General features: G+C 42.8%; 1 protein-coding gene across 5 annotated transcripts in view; it reads right to left on the bottom strand.

Annotated features, from left to right (window-relative positions):
• CRTC1 (CREB regulated transcription coactivator 1) overlaps positions 1–16,901 on the bottom strand; it is a 46,675-nt gene extending 29,774 nt beyond the window's left edge. For all 5 annotated transcript variants that reach the window (XM_056337323.1, XM_056337326.1, XM_056337327.1 and 2 more), the window contains exon 1: positions 16,717–16,901. In XM_056337323.1, the coding sequence (XP_056193298.1) occupies positions 16,717–16,842 (126 nt within the window). In that variant the 5' untranslated portion in view covers positions 16,843–16,901. The remainder of the gene's footprint in view (positions 1–16,716) is intronic.
• Positions 16,902–26,500: the final 9,599 nt, after the last annotated feature.

Below are 26,500 nucleotides of genomic sequence, written 5' to 3'. Positions count from 1 at the left end.
TAGTAACAAACTTGCTTTCTATATGAATTTAGACAGTGAAGTACAATAATGAATTACTTAGCGTTCACCAGATATATTAATTTCTTGAACCATGAGAACTTAGCAACTCTACATTACAGCTTTTCCATTTATGTATTATGTGGCCAAGATAATAGCTCCTTGACAGTTGAAAATATTGCTAAATATTCCGGTTCTTTCCTGAGAAAGCTTCTGGTAAGGAAAAAGCTTTTGCTTGTTAAACCATTTTATTTCTGCTTGGCATTCTTGTTCAGAAGAAATGTTTCCCAAATGACAGATCCTAACTGAATCTGTAATTTTCCCTCCACCAGCATTTCTCTTATGCTACTTAAAGAAAAAAAACCCCGAAGATTTTAAGTTAAAATCCAATTTGATCGTTAAAAATCAAATACTTCTGTACAAGCAGTTTTCTAGAATAGCTGAAAATGTTCTCAAATAAAAGGCTGACACACTGTTGGTTCACCAGATTTGAAGTTATGTTAAAACAAATAAATTTCTGCAAAGGTACCTGCGAGGCAGTAGCAGCACCTTCAGAGCAAACAGGAAAGGAATCATTACTTTTCCATGTAGTAATTAGGAATCTGCAAGCAATTACATTCTTAACCCAGCTAACAGCTCAGTAACATGACATGATCTTACTCTGGTGAATGGAAGTAAAGACACACACAACTCTGGCAAGAAATAAAAAATATTAGATTTAACACAATTACTGGCTAACAATGGAACATTCTTCCAGATACTAGCTTCTATATGAACACATTTCTATGAACTACCTCAATTTTTCCATTTAGACTGGGTTAAAGTTTGTTGGATATACAGCTGTGTTTGTAGGGAGAGATTCAAGTTATACAATACATTAAAAAAAAAAAAAAAAAAAAAAAAAAAGAGAGAGAGGGAGAAACATATCCCTAAAAGCATATCCAGTTTTCTTACAGACTTTCTAAGTGTCCAAAATATGCAGATGGGAATCAAAGGAAGTATTTATTAAAATTCAACGCTTCAACTTCTCCAAATTCTTCCAAAAAAATTCTGGACAAATTACAATCTTATGGACAGAACTTAACTGTAATTGAACAGCAAATCTGATACTGGAATTAAGTCAATCAAAACCCACTATGAAAGTTTCTTTTTAAATGCCCTTTTTAATACATAAACATTTGATTCCCATAACTGTAATAAAAGGGTGGAGTGTCCGTTTGATAAAAAACCCTAAGATATCTGATGAATACAGGAAGTAAGATTTCATGATAACTGCTCTTTTGCCGTCTTGCAGTTTCCATACCATGCTTTCTTATAAATTTTAGCTTTTCACTTTAGAAAGCTTTCCTTTCAGCATGTTGAGGCTAATAAGCAGCAAAAATAAGTGCAGATTAAAATTGGAAATGTATTATTAAAGCTTAATTGGAAATTAAATTCTGTTTAAAGGATTAACTGAAAGTTTTAGAGACTGCATTATAGGTAAATCCTATTGTTCAAATCGGTTCAAAGTTTCCCAGTTGGATATGTCTGAAATTTCTCCTAAATCGACCACAGGCAGGACCTGCCACAGAAAAGAACAGACAGTTGCCTGGAGTTTTTAAACTGACAGATCGATTTGGCATCCTCAGTAGTATGTCACTGCTATTTTCTGTCTCTCCCTAGGAAAGAACTCACAGCCCAACTCTTGCTAGTAAGCTCTGCCTCAATGAAAAGGCACTTCTATTACCATTCCTGGCCTCTCTGCAGAATCGCCAAAGATAGACAGTAGAGACCAAGCACCTTTTTATCTTCACAACTGGATTTTTCAAGTTACACAGGTAGGGCAACAAGAGAGAAACTTTCCAAGTTAAGTGTGCACGCTCTGCCTCTTCTGTGAGCAAGGAGAAGGCAGAGAGTCTCCCAAACTAATCTGGTTTCTTTCTCCTACGTGAAATTAAACACTAAGTCAAGCAAACCCTCAAGACACATCAGTTACTCAATGGAATCCCAGTGGAAGTATTTTCTTCAAAGGGAGATTTCTTCCCATTCACAATCCTCATGTTGATAAGAAAAACAAACACAGTCTTAAAAAGAAAGATAAGTTAACATCAATTTAATGATCATAGTTATTGCATTTAGAGTTAGTGGCAATATAGCCGCTAGCTAAAAATCACCTAATTACCCATCTAACTATTATATTTAAAATGTTCTTTATGTCTCTGTCCAAGTTGCCAAAAACTATCCAACAATTAAATAACTGCCCTGGCCACCAAGAGTTTGGCTCCTCCCTTCCCTCACACTAATCCTCTTCTGTTAATATTCCAAAGTTCTTATTAGAATTTGAATGTTATAAACCCTGCACTTGCTACCCAACCAATTTCTAAAATTAATATACATCAAAATAGCTGCTCATTTACTAAAACCACCCTTCAAGAAAGCTGTCTAGAATTTATTTAATTAAACGAGGAAGGATTCATAAATCAATAAAAGAGAATCCTAGTAAGCCAAGGAAAAGAAAATTTAAATGTTAGCCACAATTTCATTAATTATAAGCAGGTATTCAGCTGCCAGTCCCTCTCTACATCAACAGACCCAGACACAATCTCATTAAAGCCAAGAATCTAAAATTAATATCAATAATGAGAAGACACAGAAAGTTATTAGCAGAAAAAAAGTTTCATGAGCAACGGAGGATGTAGTTTTATAACACAACCAAGCAGATCGCACCGTGGAGAACACAGTCCCAGTGCTCTGGCTGCCTCTTCTTTCCCAGGGAAGCTGTATAACCTTGCCCCTCTCCTTGCACCAGAACTCTCATGACCTGAAAGAAATCTGGTTAAAGAAGGTTGAACTAGCAGAGAAACTTTGTGGGTTAGCTTGGTTTCTCCTAACTTGCTCACTCCACAACCAGATGCATTTTTGATAGTAGAAGGGAAATGGGAGAGAAGAGTAGGAGCCCACAAAAAGGATGATTTCTTCAACGTTCAGACTAACTCAGCCGGACACTCTGATCTCACACTATGATTCAGGGCTGCCTACTGAAAGTGGTGCCTGAGCAAACCTCATCTTCACTCTCACGGAAGCTGGAAGGTATGAAAAGAATAACAAGAGAACAGGCCTTGTGTTACAGCACCCCGGCATTTCTGTCTTCCCTCTGCTACCAAAGTGCCTCAGGACACCAGCTGAGCAATTAAGGACTTTTTCAGAGGCAGCTGCTAATTTTCAGGTTAACTGAATGGGGTCTAAAGTACTATACTCCTGGAGTCAGCTGGACCTGTGCTGTGAGTGGATAAAGCACTTTAAAAACTGAAGACCTGCTGTTGGGTTTTCCTCCTGAGTACCAAATTGGACATTCAGAGTATCAATTCCTTCTATTTTACCGCTCGCATCTAAGTTAACCTCCTATAAAATGAGAATAATCACACCAGAAGAATATTGTAAAGATTAAGTTGGTTTTGAACTACTCAGGCTCCTCAACAGTCTAAAGGCGCGGAGCACTTCTCTGGGGGTTTAATTATCCTATCAGCAAACCAAAGTTGGACGGGTGCACTCCAAGGCCCAGAGCTATACACGGAACAATGTGGATAAATCAAGATATTTTACAACCTCCAGTAAACCACCATTATCCATTTCAGTGCTGAAAGAGGCTGGGGTTTCAGTCTCACTAGGGGAGGGGGGAAGATGCGATAAATGAGTTAAAGACCATCATACTGCTCACACAGAAGGAGACGAATGAAGATTGGAAAGACTTTTGGAATGCTTGACTTTTTAATCCATATAATGCTTCTATAGTTTGAGTACAACTGCTAAGTTAATACTGACCATTTTCATAGTTCTATCAGGTTTTTAGCCATTTATTGCAAATAATGAAAAAAAAAACTTCCCCTATTTAGACATTACAGATTAAAATCTACCTAGGCATGTTATCTAATAGCTGAATAGGGGGCTAAAGAAGAGATGGATGTCTACTTGAAATTTTAGCCATTTACTTTCATTTACCAAATAATTAAAAATTAGATGATGAAATCTAGTAACATCAATACTTTCCCTTTCATCTGAGCACGCGCCCACAGAAGTCTGTATAGGATAGATGTTTCTCCTCAATCCAACAAATGCCCTATGAGATAGGGTAAAATAAACCTCACGGTGTAAACCCACTTCTTTTAAATTGTCTTTCAGAGCACCTAATGCTACTCTACCTAATATAAAGAAAAAGATGTGGTATCAGGAAACTGCTGTTCAAATTCTTTGATGAAAGACACTGATTCTCTAGGAAAAGTCTTGACCACAGAGCTAGATAAAAAAATATATAGAATTACAAGTATACAGGTGGTTTTATCAGCCCCTTAAAGCTAATGCACGCCGTAGATACAAAAAGGGAACTCAGAAAGCCACATTCCTCTCACCATCAGAACACATTTAAACGTGCCTGCTGCAAAGCAAGTGACACCATTCTTTTATTTCTGAATAATCAGCCATTCGTGGCAACAACAAAAAGCGAACACGGTGCACAAAGTAACGCTAGAAAAACATAGCTAGCTCCTTCACAAACCTTCCTGGCTAATGGAGACAGACTACACAGGCTAATTTATCAAAGAAAAAGAGAAGAGAATCCCTTGCATTTCTCTCTCATTTGGGCTGTCACAATCAGGAAGAAACACCATCAAGCCAGATTTCTAAAGTTAACTTATTTCCTGCAGTTTCAAGTACTGATCCAACCGCAGCAGTGGATCCAAAGGCACAGCTGTTCCTCCCAGGAAGACTGGTAAAGGAAATGAAGTCTGAAGTTTAGAGGAAAGGTATAATCCGCAGTGATAGCAGCTGCTCTGTCTGGGTCACTTGGGATTTAAAATATTCCATCATTGGCTTTGTAACAAGATGTTTGCAATGGTGGGGTTTTTTGAAAAAAAATTTAGTATGTTTTTATTTTCATAAAAGTGAAGATTTTAACACTGGCTAGGAACAGACAAGTGCAGACAAGCCGAGCAAAAGTTTCCCTCATTGCCTCTGCCAATCATATTTGGCCTAATGCTATTAGCATCCTAGCGCAATAAATATTGCAGAGAAAAGTGCTACCAAGCCAAAACAGGAAGCCAAATGTCTACTACAAACCAAGTGAAAATTATGACAAAAAAATTCAGACATATGGTATGAACTGGATTTGAACCCATGCTTTTAGAACTGCTACATCATTGTTTACTCTTCCATCAACATAACATCATTTAAGTCGTTTTCAAGCACTTGTTCCATTATCGCACGGACATGTCAGGACACAAACAGAAAAACTCTGCAGGCCAGCCCAACGCAGTCATTAAGAAGAAAAATTCAAGAAAAGAAAAAGAAATCCATTTTTTCTGCCTTTTAGGGAAGGAACCTGTTGTAATATGTTGGAATTTAGCAGCCACAAAAGAGCAATGGCGTTGTTCCTGCCACACTGAGACACTTCACAACCAACTCTCTACTCATAGTAGAGCTGCAAACGCAAGGCCAGCACTCGATTTTTACCAGTGGATAGCTATAGTATGCTACCAAATATACTGTTCAAGGATCAAGGGTTTTCCCAATGCACTGAAATACCCAAATTTTCTCAAAGACTTCAGAAATTAACAACAAAACAGAAGGCCACATATTCAAGAACCAGAACCAAGGGGATTCTGCTACAGCCTGTCAATGGTCCCAGCTCACAGGAACTCAGGGCCAGGGTCTGCACAGAGGGGAGGGGAAGCAGAATCCTCCCCCTCCATCTCACGGAGCCAGAGCTTGACATGAAACAGGAGCTCTCTCCAGATGCCGTGAAAAAACAAACTGGGAATCAGAAGAAGGGGTTTTCATCACCAGAGTAATGAAAACTGCTACTCAGAGGAACAGGGACAGCAAGATAGCTAACTTAAAATTTTACAAACCTGATTAAGCTTAAAGGTTACCTGATAGTATTACATATATGCTGCAGTTCCACTTGCTTACCAGTACAACTGTGAGGTCTCAAAGGGTGTACAACTACTGAACACCTGCGTGAGTTCCTTGCAGCTGCATAAAAGCCCCTACAAAATTAAAGCAAGCCTGAATGATTCTGTGCTTCAAAAAGGAGAAAGGAGACGATGGAGTAAGTTCTTTTCTCCAGTTTCTATGGCCATGCTAGTCATTTGAGGGAGGTATTCCTATCGGTTTATTTTTGGGATTATCTAAAACCATTTAATCTTTGTAGCTAGCATGTCCATGAAGAACTGCCAAGGCAAAGATGGCTGCACCACAAAATGGAAAGAAAGCCGTTATTGCAGGCTCTTCTTCATCGAAAAACTGTCCTGTCACCTGGCCGATTCCTGTAGTGAGTAGAGAACAGGAGGAAAAGCAAACCCAAAAAGATCAGCAGAGAACAGGAGGAAAAGCAAACCCAAAAAGATTAGATACAGCCCTATCCCACGCAGCTGAGGCGCAACATGTCACTGCTATAAACCAACTTAAAATAAACTTCTCCCAACTGGTAACCGTAATACTGCTTTGTTAAAAGCACTACAGTCCAGTCAAATAAATTTCATTCATAAGAGCTGAGAAATATATTGATCAGCGAAGCTTAAAGAGGAACCATCTGAATCCCTGCCAACTAGCCATCACTGCACTTCTAGCACTCTGAGAGAGCCAATTATTACTCATGAGTTCATGTTTTCTTCACCTTCCTGTTGGAGAGATTATTTAAGACCTCAAATCGCTTAACTGGATTGTTTTGTCCTGTTATGAGTCATCTACAAATTCCAAGGCACCATTAGATTCTCCTTCAGGAGCTGCAACCAACTCCCCAGATTGCCTCAGCTATAAAACCGTGAGGAAACGGGGTTATAAAAATTATGCACATACTCGGACCTCTACCCCCAGATGTCTTCTAGAATTCATGTGAAAGTGAAAAGCTCTCACCCCCTAACGTACACTTACACTTTATAAACCACCCAAACCCACATTACACTCGAAATCAAAAATCCTTTTTCTTGTGAACCCGAAGAGAACAAACCAGAATGTTTAACTTGCAGAGAAAGGAGGCGAGAGGGAAGAAGGTAGTAGCATTTAATGCTGCAATTTTAAAAATTATTATTTCTTTGTTTCACACCAGCAGAACTTTTAAACAGTGGCACTTCTTCACTCATTAGCTGCATCTAACTTTCTCCAAAACATGAACTGATATAAACTATTTGATATTTTGGGGGTTGGAGGGCAAAGAACTGGTCAGAGGCCACCTCGCAGAACTTGAATAAATAAAGTAATAATGATAAATAATAAATAGTAACATTTAATACATGGGCTGTCACTCTGTGTTTAAAAACACTTTGCTATTTCTGGTGAACAAAGGTTTACTGTTTAAAATTTAACAGTCACAACTGAGTAGCAAGTAAAAACAGGATACAGCACAACTAGAGACTTAAAATAGTGACTATTCTTCAGAGTTCTGCTCTATCACCGGGCAGAGAGCCAAGCTAAGCTACAATATGAACCAAACCCAATCTGCACTGCTTTTAAAAACAAACCAGATCCCATGTCACTTCTGCAAATGCCACCCTTCTTTTCTGAAAGGGTTTCCAAAAAGAAGGAGGCATGTATGTTGCTGATAATGCAATGTAATACATCAGAGAGGCCTCATACTTGAAGCTTATTGATTATTTGATATCCAGAAGGCAAAGAATTCTTTTTGCTGTATTTAAATTTAGCATAACACACTCAAAATCTACTTATTTTAATAATCATTATTAGCTAACAAGGTACTTTTAAAGAAAACACTCATTCTGAGCAGGCCAACATCTCTCTTTGCTGGTTGATGGACAAGACTTCAGAGAACGATGGACAATGAATGACCAGTATAAAAGTTCCTAAACCAACCCCATTCCTTCTATTGAAATGTCTCAGAAAAGATGAAATAAAAGCAGAGATGCCCTCATTAAGCAAGATAAAAATAGCTTTTATGTTCCATTTATTATTTTTAGCTGAAGAATGAAAATTCAGTTATGTAACCCTACAAGTTTCGTAAATTAGGCGACAAGCAGGGCATGTTTGCACTCTTTGGAGTTTATCAGCGACCAGGAGAGAACCTAACTCTGCACTGACAGCAGCCACAAGCACAGCTGGTTCCGTTAAAAACCTATTTGTACAGAATAAATGCACAATTTAGCTGCTGCCGAGTCTCCTGATGGTGCACACGCAGAGAAAGCCATCTCACGCTGACCTTCAGCCCATGAGACCAAGATAACACTTCACCAGTCCCCAAAACCACCATGGCCTTTGCAGCATGTTCTTCCCTCCCAACAATTCCTCCCACTGCAGCTCAACCTTAAGCCCTTCTATTACAGCTCAAGAACTTGTTTGTAGCTCATGAGGCACCAGACAATTCCCTAGGTATTAAAAATATCTGCCATTAGAGTCAAAATTCTTCGAATGCAAAAGGCTTTACAATGTAATCATTCACTGCACAAAAGAAAAATCTAATTACAATGAGAAGGTCAATAAGACATTTGAATCTGAGTAGGCTGATGGAAACTTTAACAATACTTAAGATACTATTTTGCTCTCCCTCACTAATGGAGAAAAGCCACAGAGGTGACAAGGGGGGGAACAGGGTCTCATGGAATTGTGATTAAAAGACAATCCTTGCTCATTGCATGTACAGACAAAACCAAGAGAAACCCAGTGACACCACTCCAATAATTAGCGGTTGCTGAACAGATGCCATGAATACAATCCCCATTAAGACTCTGCACAGAATAGGTGAGAAGTCAGTATATGAAACAATCACTCGTCTTCCCTTCTGCCACCGAGTTTTTCCCCCCTTAATCCAGCTTACAGATGTCGAAACACCACTTAAGGACTCCAGAGCTAGAAAAATCTTCTGCACAGCTTCATATCGCTACAAGATGCTGCTTCTACAACAGGTCAAAAGAGGCACTGACGTACAGAAAGGCAGGTCACAAATAACTGATATGCTTTCTGAGCTGAGAACTATCACCATCTGCCTGGAAATACACGTATTTTGGAAAATCAATTCAAATTCCTTCCCCTTTGAGACCTCGGCTGTCCAAGGACAATAATACTAACATAAATAGTAATAGCTGGGTATCAGAATTAATTGAAAACTCATCTAACAGAACTGCAGTCAGCCATTAACACATCTTACTACTACGTAGTGATAAGTAACCATACTAAAAAACACAAGTTAGTAGCCCAGCAGGGATATCACAGAGGATATTTTCCCAGTCGTCAAGAAAAGCGATGGACCGAGCAGGCAAGAAAGTAATACACATTGAGAACATCTGCCTGTAAAATACAGACTTTTAGACAGGATTGTGAAGTGCTGCAGAATTATTACTGAAGCCTAAAGCCAGAATGCATCATTTCTTTCTCTACTTCATTATTTAAGACCCATTTTTTTCTGGGTGTGTGTTGTTGTTTTATTGCAAAGGCTTGTTCTGGTACAAGGGGAAGAAGTTTCAGTCCCCAAGAAATAATTTGCAAAACAAGACTATTATCAACACTCAGTTACAACTTTATAGTTTATAAAGTACCAATGAGATCATACAAAAACATCCTTGGTCAACAAATATGCACTTTTGCAATGTTGATTTGGCTCGACAAGTACCAATGGAGATCTTGACAGAAATCTTGTTCCTGGATATCACTTACACAGCACTGAACATGCTACACAAATGATTTAAAACAAATCAAAGTGACATTTTAAGTATTAACTCCTATGCACTATCAGATACACTGATCTTAGCTAATGAGTTAAACAAAGGCTCACAAGTTTGAATACCACCTCAATTTTACACCGAAACCTTTGGGACCGCGTTTGTTTATTGAAACGCAATTAGTTTAGACCAAAAGAAAAAAGGGGAAGCAGCACTGAGGTCGCAACCAGTCACTGTCACAAAACGAACACTGCTGCAAGCTGATGTTCACACACGCAAAAAAATCTGCCAGATTTTGACAGTTTGCTTCTTTTCACCCACTTACTCCAATCCTGTCTGCTACCCTATACCCTCAACTACAAAGCAACAGCTACTCCAGCATGTCTACAAAAACACTGGGGTAAAATTTTAGCCATCGCAACCAGAAATGTTATTTTTAACAAGGAAAAGCTTATTTTCTTTATTTTTTTTAAGATACAGTATTACATTTGCTGAAAAGTGCCCTGAAGTACACTTGAGTTTCAGATCCTACCTCAGGTACAAAAATACTGATGTCAGTGTGGAACATACCATTAGAGACTGATCGATGCTGTCAGGGAGACTAACAAAACCACGATAACACAGCCCAAGAAAACACTCCTTTGCAATTAGAGATAGATAATAGAAACCAAATAAAAATATTTAGCTTTTAAGACATTTTGTTTAAATCTCTATTGATCATTTTTGAGAAGATGTCTACTTTTTGCCAAATCAGTATTTTATTATCGCTACAATGAAAGTGTCTAGAAATACCTGATCATTTCTTGCAGAAAAACTTACACAGCTAGTCAGAGCAGGAACCTGCCTGGCCTAAAGCTCACCTTAAAAAAAAAAAAAAAAAACCAACAACAAAAAAAAACCAAACTGAAAACAAACCCAAACCCATCGGTTTGATTTAATATGGCCAATCCTGATGCAACCCACCGCTGAGCCATGCCAGAGCTCGCACTGACTGAAAAGCTTACAGGAGCTTAAATGTGCACAATGCTGCTGCCTCAGCAAAGAATCAGGGTCTTGATCTTGATAAGGGACGGTAAATGCTTCATAACTAAAATCAATGACATCAATAAATTGATTATAAAACTGAAAACATGGTTAGTGCTAGAAGGAGCAGTTGGATGAACAGATTAAAATAAATGTTGTTTCAAAATCAGCACAGGTAATGCAAGATGGTTAGGAAAATAAAAATGCAGTTTACATGATAAAAAAATTAAAATAAAAAGTAATCCAATTGAGAAACGTAACTACAGTTAAAAATGGTTTTCAACACCACATCCTTACACAATCATATTATGGGCTTTCCAGGGCTTAGGGGTTTCCCCCTCTTTTTCTCTTTTTTTTTTTTTTTTTTTCACTGTGTAAAGAGCCGCTCTTTTCCATTTCATCTAACGGGTACTGAAGAAAGCTTGTGCCTAAGCCACACTGCTACTAAAATAATTTTTCAGTATAACATATTCTCCTCTTGTACTGTTTTGTGGTCTAATGCTTTACTTAAGCACAGAACACTCGTTTACCTCTGCCCTTCTACTGATGCCAGCACATAATTCAGATCATCACAGCAACAACTCCTCCTGTTGACTGATGTTTTTGCCATGTCTGTAACTTCTACAGGAGGTTTTTAGCTCCTATATTGGCAACTATAACTGAAAGGCATCAAAACTTCAATTTGCAAATACAAAACCAAGAAAATCAGTATCTGGATGTAAAACTTTTCAGGATCTTAACTCCAGGCAAAGCTCACCTCTGCAAGAATGGCTTTGCAGCTCAGTAATTCTCTTTGAGGGAAAACCCCAAATCACCCTCAAAGAGTTGGAAGAGCTGACTGTACATAACCTTGAGAATGTATTCTCTTACTAAATGAGCAGCTTCTATAAATGCAAATTACTGCAAATGCTCTCCACCGCTGAAGCTAAAGAAAACTGAAATGCACCACACTGAGCTGAGTTCCACACGTTCATCTTGTGAATTACAATTAATACACTGAAACAGAGAGGTTGTACAATCATAGTTTCACGTGCCTACAGCTCCTTCATGGCTTTGCTACATCATTAAAACAGATGGACTTCGCCACTGCACAGAAAAAGACTGAGAGCTGAAACAAGCAGCTGTAATGCAGGGCAATGATGGAATAGTAATAATAATAATAAAAATGTCATTGTCTCCTTAAAAGAAAAAATAACCACAACAAAAACCTGACTGGGTTTACCAGAAGCAGCGTCACACTGCTAACTGAAGTATGCGAGTTGTCCAGCATGGCCTATCAGAAGCCGATTTGTATGTTTACCTTGGACAGCTCAGATGAGTTAAGGAAAGCCGCGTGGGGCACACAGACAAGAGATTCTTTGTGCGCCTGCGAGTAGCTCACCTCTGCATTTTCACTCTCCTGATTTACAATAATTCTTTCAAAGAATTAATGACAGTGCACCATTATTTCAGCCTGTGTTTGTCACAAGAATGAAGATGCCCACTGCCAGTGGTACAGACACTGCGATGTGGGGAGCGTGTCTGGTGGTACGGAAACCAACTGACTTGGTTCTGTGTCCTGCTTCATCAGAGAAACTAGAGGAAGATCACAGATGAAGCCTAAGCGACCTATTTCTTTGTCTGGAAATGTGCACATTCAGGGCCCGAACCCTGTCTGGGAAAGTAACAAAGAAGAAAAACACCGGCTAGAACTTGAAAAACTAACATTTCTCTTTTGAGAGAAACTCATGATACTATTAACTTGAACAAAACTACTTCCAGTTGAAAGCATTAACTTCCATGCTTGGATGGCTCAGTCCTGATTTTGATGCATTTCTTTAATATCTTTCCAACATTCAAAAATACTATTACATAGTCAGGAATTCCTTTTTTATCAAATTATTTAATAAAAACATGCTGAAGACATTAGGAAACATTGCAACACTGTATCATCATTAGTGTTTCTCAGTTTTACAACCACAGATTAGCATTCCTGATTTAACTAAGCGTTTAAATACTGTTTTGCATCCTATCTACATTGAACGATGATCTGTGAATGTACAAAGAGACATTTTGAGTTCTTCCACAGCCAGTAGGAGCAAGTAAATGACTGACTGTCTCATATGTAAGTACAAGTTTTGTTACAGGGAGGTGTGTGCCTGTGTATGTTTCTTTAACACACACACATACACACAAACACAAACTATGGGGCTTTCACTTGGATTTTATTTAATTTCGCTTCAGTCAAATGGACACCTATGGATAGCTATGCTATTACAATATATTCCATCTGAAAAAAATAAACTAAAACAGGATCTTCACATTAAAAATATTCAGGTTTAAAATAGAAACACTGACTCTTCACATAGCTTTCAAGAACTCAGAAAAGCAATGCAGGCATACACAACTTTTGGTAGCACCTAAAAAAATGCAAGCAAACCTTGTCACAGCACCATCGTACAGATTGACAAAGCATTAAATTATGTGCCTGGCAACACAGAAAATAAGTTTTGTATCACTGAGGAATACAGGTCATTACTAAATACCCTCTTTTTGAGAAGTGCTGTTAGTAGTGGCTCACTGAGGCACTTTCTGCAAGCTGCCTGCATGGGGGTCTTTGCGTGCAGAAGACTGTATAGCGGTGCTGGAATTTTGCAGAATGTTTCCAAACATCACCATTAACCTCAGTTTTCTTCCCTGTTTTCACTCCAGTAGCATCAGCGCAGCTCTCCAGGCAGGTGGGGCTGGGAGACAGCACTAGTTGGTGTGGTTTTGGAGTTAGGGGTTGGGGGGGGGGGGGGGGGAGGGCTTTTTTTCTTTTTTTAAGGTAAGACTGCAAGGTCCATAAGAGGGAGCTCAAACACAGCTCCGGATGAAATCCCTCAAAACTGAGTAACTTTAACAATGTATATTACAAAAAACCCCAATCCTAGAAACCTGAGAACATCTCTAACTGAACAAGACCCACCTTTAAAATGCAGGTCACAAGCTATGCCCAAATTTTCTTTAAAACTCTTAAGACTTTCTAGCATATGGAGAGTCATACATTGAAAAGATCTGCACTATCTGTGTTATCTGCATGTTAATGTTTTGTTAACTACAATTTTAAAGGGCAGCGACAGCCTTGTATGAGTAAATACATGCAACGCAGCAAGCATCACTGGGCTATGTTACAAGAGAAATTGAGAGTGGGCCCTAGTAAACAACCCATGCTTAAAACACAGAAATCAGTGCAGTTCTAAAATTTCATGCTTCACATAAAAAAAGGAAAGGAGCACAACCACAAGCAAAATATAAAGAGTCAATGTCACAGCGAAAAAACCTCCCCCTCTTCTCACCCACTTTGTTACTATGGGACTCACAGAAATCTCTGGATTATGAATACGAAGGTCCCACTCACAAGACAATTAAGCAGCTCCAGTGCTTCTACCGACCACCCACCTCCATGACTCTTTGCAAGGTCTGTGTCTCCCAGAAAGGCTAAAATGCATTCTTGAATTTGCCAGCTGAAAAACAGCACCTTGCTGCTCCTGAGCATAGGGGAACACGTTTGAAACCAAAGCGATTTCTTTTTCAAAGGATTTATTATTTTTTTTAATCAATTGAATGGTGAGGGCATGAGAGAAAGAAAGAGTTAATATCATGCTCTGTTTTGTCCTGGGCAAGAAAGACCTATCATGACTTTAAAATCTCAGATGAACTGAACAGTATAAATAGGCGGAAGATTACCAAGTCAGAAAGCAAGCTCAGAAACAGCATGTGTACGCACAAGAAATGGTGGAACAGTAGTTCTCTGCCTCTGCTAGGACCAGTAACTAACAATAAAACAGACAAAACTGTAAACATTGCAAAAAGACAATTACTAATAATGAAAAGGCAACAGAAATTTTGGGCTGCTTCCACAAACTGAGTAACGCGTTTTCAAACTGACAGCAAAGTGTTGGTTGCCAAATGAAAATGAGAGCAAACAGCAAAGTTGTGCTTAACCCCTTTTTGCTTTTATACTGCATTTTAAACACAGATGAAATCATGGAATTTAGAAGAAAAAGTCTACAAAGGGGACATTTTACTCAGCTATTTGGTCAGTGTTTCCATCACTTCAGTACCCAGAATCCTCAGAAAACTTATTCATCTTGGGTCCTTTTCTCAATACCAGGTTCTTGAAAACAAGATGGGTTTCCGTCTGCAAAACCTGGGGTAGGAACACTCAGGTTCAGTAGAAACTGAAACAGGATTCTGACTTATCTTGCGGAAGGTGAACGTTAAACCTAAGAGTTAACTGAAGGACAACCTGTAATTGCAGACTTCAAGAACGATCTCTCTCTCAAGAACGCCTAGCTCTCAAGCAGCAGCCAAGGACTGACCACCAACAGGCAAAACCCCACGCTATGGAGCTGCACAGGCACGACAGAGCTGCAAGAAACAGGATGACTCCAGCGACAGCAAACATCTCTATATTGCCCTCACTCTGCTCTCAACTAACAGTAACTCTACCAGCATCCTCTATGAAACATCAGCAAATAGTTTAGCACGAAAAAAGCTCTGGCCTCACACCTTCCCAAGCAGGAGCTGACAGAAGCAGTGTGCCTTTCTCTTACACCTGACCAGCAAGCAGCAGCACCAATCCAGAACCGATGTTTAACCTATCCCAACACAGAGGAAACATTTTACTGCAAATCCAACTGCATGTTCACTTGTTCCCATTCCTGTGAAGGTTCAGCCACAAACAAGATCCTAAATTTCCTTTAAACGGTTAAAAGAAAAACAAAAGCGTTGACAAGCAAGCAGGTGAGAGGATGATCATAGAGAAAAGCTCTGATATCCCTGTATCTAAACCAGAAAAGGCTTCTGATGTTTGGAAGCGCATTTGTTATGCCGGGAATTTCTGCTGATGGGCTTTGCAGAGACATCAGAAGACAAGGAGGATTTGGAAGCGCAGCAATTAGCACCTATGATAACTAGAGTATAACACGAACAACATTAGTGACACCGAGTCCGGCAGCTCAGGGAAACCAGGGCTTCCCCTGGGGCCTGGGCTGCCCTGCCTGCCCCTGACGGAGCAGGGGATGCTGCAGGGCCCCGAGGGAAGCGCTCCTCAGCAGGCAGCTGCAAGGCTGGCAGCCCCTGCCCCGCAGGCTGGGACCCCCGCCCCGGTCTGGGCTTGTCCCAGGCTGAGGGAGCAGGACCCCATCCCCTCAGACCCGGGTGTGGGAAGTGGGACCCCCCTGCTCAGCCTCAGGGCCTGCCCTAGGGTGAGGAGCTGGGGCTCCCCCTCAGACCCGGGGCCTGTCCTGGGGTGAGGGACCAGGGACCCCCCCAGACCCGGGTGAAGGAACTGGGGGGACCCCTCAGATCCGGGCCTGTTCCGGGGTGAGGAACCGGGACCCGTCCTCTCAGACCCGGGTGAAGGACCAGGGAACCCCTCCCCTCAGACTCGGGTCTGCCCCGGGGTGAGGAACCGGGACCCGTCCTCTCAGACCCGGGGTGAGGAAACAAGGACCCCTCCCCTCAGATCCGGGTCTGTCCCGGGGTGAGGAACCGAGACACCCCCCTCAGACCCGGGGCGAGGAACCGAGACTCGCCCCTCAAGACCCATCCCAGGGGAGAGGGGATCTCCCCCAAGCCAGCCCTGAGGAGTCCCCACCCGTGAAGACGTGAGGGGCCCGCCGCGGGCAGAGCCCCCCCCTCCGACGGAGGTACCGAGGACGCCCCCGGGCAGGCCCTGCCCCGCCGCCCCCCGGCGCGCACCTGCCCGCGCCGCGCCGCCCCGGCCCGGCCCGCCCGACGGCAGGTGCCGCTCTCCGGAGGATGCTCCGGCCCACGGCGGGCACCGGGCCCGATGCCGGGGAAACGGGAGGGGGGGCTGGGGGGGGGCGGAGGGGGGGTTGGGGGGCGCCTCCCGGCCCCGCCAGGGGGCGCTGCCCGCCGCCCCGCCCGCCGCCGCTGCCCCCGGACCGAGGGGCGCCGCGGGGGGCGCCGCCGCGGGGGGCGCCGCCCCTCCCCCCCCCCCCGCCTCCACCGGGGGCGCGCGCGGGCGGGCGGGCAGGCGGCCGCAGGGACAGCGACGCCGGCTCACCCGGTGGGCGCGGGTCAGGCTCAGGTCCTTCATAACCTCCTCGAAGGCCGCCGTCTCCTCCGCCTGTTTCTGGTTGTGCAGCGCGATCTTCTCGCTGAATTTCCGCGGGTTGTTCGAGGCCGCCATCTTCCCCCGTCCGCATCCCCCTCCCCGCGCCGGAGGGGGCGAGGCGCATGCGCCGGGCGGGCCGGCCGGGCGGGCGGGGGGGCGCAGGGCGCCTGCGCGGCGGCGGCGCGGGGCGGGAGGGGGCGGCGAGGGGGCGGAGGGGCGCATGCGCGGGGCGGCGGGCGGCGCGCGCGGGAGGCGGTGGCGGGCGGCGCGCGTGCGCAGGGCGGGGCCTTCCCCCGACGCCACGGGCGCGCTGAGGCGGCGTCGCCGGGGCCGGTTCCCGTTCCCTTCGGTCCTGCCGTTGCCCCGCCGCCACGTCCCCCGGGCTCTCCGCCTTTAGGGCCCTGGCATCACCCTCTGGTGCTGGCGGGTGTCCCCGCCTCCGTGGGCCCCCGCGCCTCGCGGCTGAGGGCGCTTCCCGCCGGAATGCGGCGGGGCCTGAGCCCCGGGGTGCGCACCAACAGCCAGGCCTGCCCCTGAGGGGGAGGTAAATCCCAAACCTCTAAAACCCCAGGTATTTTGTAACCAGCAAATTTAAATCCTCAATTTTACTTTTTTTTTTTTTTTTTTTTTAAGTCATTGAGAGCTTAGCGGGCTTGTTTCAAAGGGGCTTTTCTCTGCTTCACAAAATGGGAGGCAGGAGAATTTCCTGAACGAACCCATTGTCCCAGCACCTCAGGTGGATCCAGTCGGGCCCTGCTGAGGCATGAGGTGACAAAGGTCCAGCTCCTGTCTAAGATCCAGCTCCTGTTCCTCCACCTGCTAGTGCTGGGAGGGAGGGAGCAGCATGTGCAGCAGCCAGAGAAAGGGAAAGGGAAACAACTTACAAACTCATTAGCAAGTCTTGTAAGAAAGCAACAGCTCCTACTCTTCCGATTGCTGCCTCTTCCTGGAAGATAAGATATGTGAAGCTCCAAGATGAGCCATACCTGTACAGCAGAAATCCCAAGATACCAAGTAAAGGCATTATTTCCAAGAAAGGTTTAGGAATTGTGAGAGTCTCCTGCTTTCCCAGACCATTTAGGTGTGTTGTACAGCAAAGCAGAAGATGCTACCGCAGCTCTGTTCTAAACTATGCAGAAACAAAACGGCGCAGTCTTCCCACACAAGCGACTCTTTGCTGCCAAACTCCTGCGAGCACATCCAGCTCCACCCTGCTCCCTCTCCCATGGCCTTCCGCAGACACAGATTTCTTCCCAGCAAACCCCAACTCGACGTCAACACCACCAGAGACTTGCTCCCCCCTCCCCACGGAGTCAGGACCTTGACTGACCGAGCCAGTGATGTGTGTGGGACGCAGCGTATCTGCCACAGGGACGGGATGACAGGCGGGGATGACCCTGCTGGGATGTGAGCGGGCAGTTCTAGGGAGTACAGCCATTTCAAAACATAAGCTTAGGCTTATGCATTGATTCCAGCTGTGTTAACGTCAGATGAGTGCAAAGCACTGTGATATGCAGGACACACGCATTAGGCAGTAATAAATCCTGACAGTACTGCTTCCCCATACCCACATGTTGCCCTTTAACGCTTTTTTTTTTTTTTTTTTTACAAAGCGACAGAGAGAAAGTGGACACTCTCCTTTTTTGGTGCATCGCTCTGCCCCTGAATGGTGCTTACTCCAGTAACCAAATCCTGTCATGGTTAAACTATCAGATCAAAGAAATCAAGACTGTTCTCACTTCCACTACTGATCACCTTTGTGGCCTTGGTTCAGTCAGCTTACCAGTCATTTATAAGCATTTCCCGCCCACATAAAAATAAGAGTTTATAATTATCCACCACTGCAAGACTGTTAGAGATGGATGGATGAAACTTAGTTCAGCAACTGTGAGGATTACTATTAGCCACAAAGTCACGTCCTACCCTAAATTCTAGTTGCCAGCTTGCACTTGAAGTTTATAACATGGTATGAGATACCATCGCAGAAAACAGAGCTGGGACTTAAAAGATCATCTAGGCCCTGCCAGGATCAGCCCTTCCTCTGTCATTCCTGACAGATGTTAGTCTAACCACTTCTTGCATTTTTCACCAGGAATAAACAACCGGCACACATATTCAGTTAAATACCCTCTAGCTGCGCACATGAACAGCGTATGACCTGCAAAATTGGCTTGTCATGCTAAAAGCATATAAATCATAAAGATTCAACACTAAGATACCTATTATCTGTGTTGGTTTTGCTCAAGAAGCGAGACGATGATAAATAGTTTGTTGAGTTATCCTGGATTTTATACCATAGGTGGTAATATCAAACATCTAGAGACCCAGCTGCCACTCTGCCTCATCTGTAGCACCAAAAGATTAAGTGCCTAAGATGAAACTTGATAGATTTTACCCTCTTGGATCTCCCGAGATTGAAGACAGTGAAATCTCCCCTCTGACAGCTCCTGGTTCGCAGGGAAGGAATGCAGATGGCCAGGGAGGTGGGGGGGCGGGGGGTGTTACAGCTTCCTCCCTTAAGAAAATTCCTTTTCTTACTGTTTTGCCTGTGCAGCTTTATCAGATTAAATTCCAGTGTGCAACCTGGACCCTGCTTCTGTTCTTAAATTCTCTGATTTTAAAACAGTTTGCATAACAAACTTCTTTCTCTTCAATACAACATTTGTGTTTGCTGCATTGCCTCTGGAATGTCTCACCCACTCACAGCTCCACTTTTTGGGGTGTGGGTGGATCCGAATGGCTGCTAAGTGCATGACCCAGCAGACAATGTAAATCTTGACTGCATTAAGGCATTGGCAAGGAGACATTTTAGGCGAGTGCCAGGTTTCCTTCTTCCTCCACCGAAGGAGATATGCCATGCTTTTGACAAAATGATGAGCTCATACCATAAGTATTATTTATGTCTCCTGCCGTCTTCACCTTGAGCACATATGGAGCCATGTGAGAACAACTTGATCTCACTAGAAAGCTGTGATGGGATCCCCCGAGACAGCAGCTCTATCTCCCCCAGCCTTCCAGACGTGTTATGAAAAAGTTTCTTGTAACTGAGAATCAGAGCTTTGCTCTGAAGCAAACAAAGAGTCACTGGAGGACGGGGCTGTGGTGTTCACATCTGCTTTTGTTGCAAACAACTCCTCACTGAGCAACCTGCAGCTTCTTAGAGCAGATGCAGCCTGAGAGCAAGCGGGTTTAGGGAGGAACTCGTGTTTACTTATTGCTTGTTTGTTATCCTCCAGGTCCTTAGGAATTGCTCGGACAGAAGAGATCCAGCTACTTCTGTATTTTCCCTTAGAGGCTTCAGAGGAAGGTGCGAGGTTGCAGAACTTACACAACAGACAGCATGAGATTATGCCTTGATCGACAAATAAGCTGACTTTTTTTTTGCCTACAGACACAAAGATTTTGATCTTTCTCACTTCCTACTTAATGTTCCTGCTGACGTTTGCAACGAAGTTCCCATTATTCTCAGAGAAGAATACCCTGCAAAGTCCACAGTCCCTAGTTCCAGTGCTGTTTTGAACTGAGCTCCAAATTGTGCTTTCAGGAATGTATTTCAGGAAAACATTCTCTTGTTTCACTCTGAATCTGTGACCACTTCTTTAAGATATCCTTGTTTCCCGAGGGCAGATAAAAGCACCTGAATTACCCTCTCTGCACCACTCATCAAATCTGACGCGAACTCCAAGCAAACCAAGTTACAGCTGCATAGAAGGCTTGGTTCTGCTGTCTGTACCAGTATTCCCTTGTCATCCTTCCAGTTTAGTTTCTTTACCATTCCCTGTCAATTCTACAATTACAGAAAGCAAGCAAACACTGACTACTAGAAGATATTATTCTTATTTCTACAAGTCATATCTTCTGGTGCTCTGAAATACTTTGGCAACCACACAGAGGATTCTGTTACGGTTATTTTTCCCAGAATCAAGGCTTGGCTTCACGCCACACTGAAGCAAGAAGTATTCCCGTGATGCTAAGGTGATGTGGTGAGCCGGTAAAGCGGCAGCTAGTTTATGTCTTTCCAAAGATAACATTTGGATGGTAGGCAAAGTCTTCTATGCAGGTATATTCACAGTCAGCACTAAGAAGTGCGGCACCAGTAAGAATCATGCACTTTACTGAAACAAACAGGAAACCGGGAAATATTTTTTTACCACTATAAGATTACACCATCGCAAATCAAATTGTAGATCAGACAGAGAAGCATGTCAGAGAGCAAGATGTTTCCTTCCATAGCCGCCTGTCAAATCAAAATTCAGAGAATTTGGTGATATTCTATATATAAAGTAGCAGAAAATAATTTCTTTTTAAATCTCATGGTTCAGCTTCAGAGATGCGTGCCTAAAGGGTCACAAGTGACAGATTAAAAATCCAAAGGTTTCTTTTGCTGACATTTTCTGAGCACTCGTGTATATTAAAACAGCTTTATGGTAGGCAAAAATCCCTGGTGTGAAACCACACAAGCATCAGGCCTTGTCCTGCTCTCTCCTACTATAACCAAGCAGAATTGCAAAGCAGCAGAAATACAACACCATGAACCATGAGCTTCAGCCGTGGCTAGCAGGCTCCACAGAGTCAACTACCTCCCTACTCCTCCACTTCACATCCCAGCGCAAAACCAACCTCTGCTATTTCCATGCCTTGGGACAGATGTTTACCTACAAGTTAAAGGCTCGACTGTCCTGCTGAAGGTATTAAAAATAAATCAGTCTATCTAAGGGCGGAGGAGAATTCAGTATGGGTTTTTTGCAGGTATGGTAATTTTTGCATGAAACCCTGATGAACAGTTAGACAAACATGCCAGCCAAATTCAGGCACATCCCGAGTTTCAGTCATTTCACTCTGAAGTAGGAGCATTACAGAAGGTCGATTTCTCAGCAGGAGACTAAGCAACCTCCACGGCAGTCCCTGTTTTGTGGCTTCTGGGACTGAACTGTTCTCTTGCCCAACACACACAGATCGCATTTGCACACCAAATGAACAAGGGGTGCAAATGCAGCACAGCTTACATCGCTACAAGGACTGCTCTGGATTATGACTGCTATGAGGACTGTTCCGGACAGGAACAGCAGCGTGCCCTAACAGCAAAGCATTTCTTCTACAGTACAATCGTGCTTGCAAACTGTTTTGTAGCCGCAAAGTAGAAGCACCTCCTTTCTCCCTCCCTCTTCCTGCTACTGAAGCAAAACAAGCTGTGTTGATAAACCTGCCAAATGGGACAGTTTGACAGGAGAGAAATGAAATTTTATTTTTCAGGGACACTGGCAGATTTCTCTTGCAAAGTCTGTAGCGCAGATCTGGTTGCTGGCTGTAGCCATTTTAAGGCTGCAATTCAGCACAACGCATCAGTACACGGCAACTTCCAACACATGGTTATACCTTATTTCAGCAAAATACCTACACGTACGTTTAACAGCAAACTCTACACCAGACTGAAATACCCCCTGAAGTGCCTCACAGGTGCCTTGCCCTGCTTGCGAGCCTTGGGGCTTTGCAGACGAAGGGTCTGTGTCTCAAGAAAAGTGCGTTTCTAAGAAGTTCCTTTCAGGCTTCTTGGATAGCAGCAGTGAGTCATTTGCTTGAACTCTAACTGCTGTCCCGAAAAAGCCTCAGAAGGAATGTAACAACTTGGTTTTTACTGTGAAAACGGGAGGTTCTCCACTGCAAGCTATAAGCCTTCAGCCGAAAACCTGCCGAACATCTGGCCAGGCATCAAGGTTTGCTTTAATGGTCCTTCATGGTACAATGGGTGGACATATTTCTAGGCTACTACTACCAATAAAAGCGAGAAGGACAGGGACCCTCTTCCTTCCTCCTCTTACCCCCACTGTAACAGCACAGCTGCAGTCCAACAGAATGCAGCAGGCTTTCAGAAAGACTTGGATGCTACAAGAAAAAGCCCCAAGCATGGTGCAACCCCACAGAACATGGCGGAAGGCTGTTGCAAGTAGCATGGGACAGCTGCCCCAGCCCGCACAACTCATGGGCAAACACACATGTGCTTGCACGTGGAGAGCGTCTCTATTCATCCGAGGACTAAACCTGACCCCCCTTCCATGACACATGCTCTCCCTTTCTTCCTAAAGAATAACAAGTACACGCTTTTGGCACAAGGAAGCTTTCATCACACCAGCACCCTGAAGCATGCAAAATTAAGGTCCAGACACGCTAACTGCACCACAGGGCAAATTTGTCTCTTCCAAAGCTCAGTAAAATTCATACATTCCTTCTAAATCCAGTTGTAAACCACTATCCTTAAGGCAGTAATACTGAACGCAAGTATAGATACTGCCAAAGAGTAAATCTGCATCTGTAAGGAGGATCACATGTTTTAATAAGACCCCAGGCCACGGGGGGGGGGGGGGGGGGGAAGAATGGATTTAAATCTAATAATTACAAACTTTGTAGGGAGACACAGATTAGCAACCTGATTACAAATGTCAGATAACCATATGTAAAATAGTTTTTAGTACATTTTTCAAAGCACTGTGACAGGAAAATATACATCAAAAATATTAAACACGACTAAAAGTTTAAATTCTGCTCCAGATACTCCAGTGTTAATGTAGTGCAACTCCAGTGACTTCAAAGGAATTGCTCTAGATATAAAGCAGTGTAGCCAGGAGCAGACTGGCTGCTAGCCTGCGTAAACAAGCAAGAAAAGATTTTCATTTTTTAAGAAGCCATATAAACTAGTTCTAGCTAATTACGTGACAGGGGCCTGGGTGTGAAACAGCAACTGCAAAGCCTCAGGGACCGAGCCAAGAACCTTTGATTTTCTCTCTACAGCTTATAAAACCTTCTGAAAACTTTTGCTCTAACAGCTTTTCTTACTTTCCATTGCAAACTGCACACACTACTCCAATGCTGCCCCTCCTGCAGGCCCCCACCATCCCCCTCAACTAAATCTTTACCCTTTTTTCTTACAATCTGAGGGTAATTTCAGGTTGCACCGCTAAACCAGCAGCTGTTTCCAAGCAGAAAGCACATTTTGTATTCATTTAATGGAACGTTCAACATTGGAGCAGTTGAAATTGTACCTGCCCCACAAATAAATGGTAAAACTGCTCTGTGAAACTCCCTAAAGTTGAAATATGAAACTGAAAAGTGCCAAAGTTGTGTATACTGAAACTCAGTTATTAGTTTGGAATGAGAAACAAAAAGTTCTGGAGTCTGTGGGATGATACTGTGCCTACTCGCCATTAAAATGCAAAGTAGAATCTAAGCTGTCTTTGTAAAAAATAACTTGAAGGGAGAGATGTCTATATGATATATATATGCTCCCAGGTGAAATTCAAGATAGCTGAGCCCTCTTAGGAAGGCAACGCTAGCCGGCTCCGCTCCCTCACTCGCCTGACATGCCAACACACCCAGGCTAGACTGTAAATTTATTCAGCCACATTAACTTTTCCTGGTCCTTAAGTCACAAGTGATGAAATCTCATTCATTTATGCAAGCAACTGGAAGATTTATTGTAAATAAAGTTCTGCACATTACACAACTGGCTAAAAATCATAATTAGAGTTGCACTGGGAAACATGTTTTATTTATTCTGACAGTAGTCTGGCTTCAATAATCCTAGCATGATGAATGTCCCTAAAGTTTGCAGAGTTTCAGCAACTAAAGACCTTATCACAGACATGGAAGTGGAAACGTCTGACTGGGTTTGATGTGGCTTACAAGAGGTCCCGAGCAGTTCTGTTGCATAGCATCATTTTAAATCAGCACCAGCGTACTAAGAGCTAGCGGGAGTGCCTTCATTCATTGTAAATCAAAAGAAATGAAATTTTCCACTGCTATTAAACTTCCAAGACCTTGGTATAAAAGCTAGGACACGTCTGCGTGAATTAGCAAGGTTCTAGGATAGGGAGAAACGACAGTCAGATTGCCGAGCCGAAAGACCCTCTGGAAAAGGGTCAATGACACCATTAATAGGATGCAGACATTCCCAATCTCTAGCTATTCTGCACCCTGCCAAGAGTTCTAGTGCTTTCTTTCTTTATAGTTTTAAGTATAATTTCTGGCCCATAAAACATCAGAGAAGACAGAAGCTATTATCCTGGCCATGACAGGAGTCCCTAATGGGACATGCATACTCTGCAAATACCTAGAACTAATGATGCTGCACTTTTACTGTTCCCCATCTGTTCAAGGGTATTTTAAATTGTACCAAATCAGGTTTACCCCTATAACGTTTATTGCTGCTCCGAGACTAATAAATGACTCCGTGTGCAATCAAACATTTATGTGGCTTTGCTCATTCTTGAAGAGGACCACTTGCTTTTCATGTGGGGCATCCCATAAAGTGTTTTCTTCATCCCGGCTCCAAAGCACAAGATATTTATGTGAAGACCCTCATCTAAGCAGTCAAGTTGTTGCAATAGAGCAGAAGAATCAGACCCATTTGTTTTCAGAATAACGGATGGGTTACGCACAGAACAGCCCAGAACCACAACTACATACTTCACAGGGATAAAACAAATTTTATTAGCAATATGGATGATATGCACTTCCACAAATATTTTAGTCAGTCTCTGCGATAGAACAGCTAGAATATTTCTAGCTAACATTATGAAAAATAGTTATTTATATTGCTATAAAAAGAACATTCCAGTAACAAAGAGAGGTGGTACACAGCAGTGCTCTGTCGCAAGCCTCAGCGAAAGAATCTGGAAGCCTTTCCCAGCTCCCACTCCGCAGCACCAGGGAATGGGAATGCGAGTACCAGGCTAGTTCGCTGCATGGCAGGCAACAGTTGTTCTGTTTTTAAATACAGTTATAGAACGGCTTTGTGTATCCTCCTACCTGCAAAGCTACCATTCCAGTATGAACGAATACAGAGGTGAAGTCTGGTTTTGCAAGGTTGACCTTAAAAGCAATACAAAACACGCTTTTTCATTTTTCATTTTTGCTTTTTTTCTTTTCTTTTTTGCCCTTTACCCCCCGACACACACACGTACCTTAGAAGCTTGAAGTGAAAAAATAAAGCACCGCTTCCTTACAAAGAGATGCCAACTATGATCATTGCATGGGTTCTCCCGCCATCTGATGTGGTGTGGGTTATGAGCACTATGGCTGCGTGTTCAAAAAAACTCAGGTTATTAGAGAACAGCCAAAGCATCAACTGCTGCCACAGAAATCCTTTTGGTAAGAAAATTTAAATAAAATAGGGAAGAATACTTAAGTATTTCAGGAAGGCAATGATGAAGGAATGACACGCTCATCAGAGGATGAATGGTATTCTGCAAATAGGAAAGGAAGTAACCTTCTATTTGTTACTAACCTAAGAAAGGACCCTTTCAATAAACATATGGAAGCATTAAAAGAAGAAAATCCATTATTTTGTAACTTTGAAGCTTGTATTGAGTTACATTTCATCCTTTCAAAATTTGCTTGTTATCTGCCAAGACTGTTCTTCAGTGTTTCTGGCTTCTATGCCAGACCAAATGAACAGAGAATGGAGTAAATTAACTGCCTAAGAGTTAGAACATAGAGCTTGCCCACTGACTTTAGCATACTATACAACAACAAGTACTTTTCATTAATTTATTATTGGCAAACCAGCAAATAGGTAGGAACAGATGAAAATATGCATCATTTTATCTAAAATTTAGAATGCAGAGCTTAACTGAGAGTGCATGTGCTCTCACCATATAATATCCAAAGGTGCTTCAATTTCATTATTCCAGAAAAAATATCTTTCAGTGAATCCGAGGTATGGAGTTCATGCTTTACA

This window comes from Falco biarmicus, chromosome 4 (genome assembly GCF_023638135.1).
Source record: "Falco biarmicus isolate bFalBia1 chromosome 4, bFalBia1.pri, whole genome shotgun sequence".
Lineage (NCBI taxonomy): Eukaryota > Metazoa > Chordata > Aves > Falconiformes > Falconidae > Falco > Falco biarmicus.
Note: the sequence above shows the minus strand (reverse complement) of the source record. Positions and strands in the feature narration are given on the sequence as shown.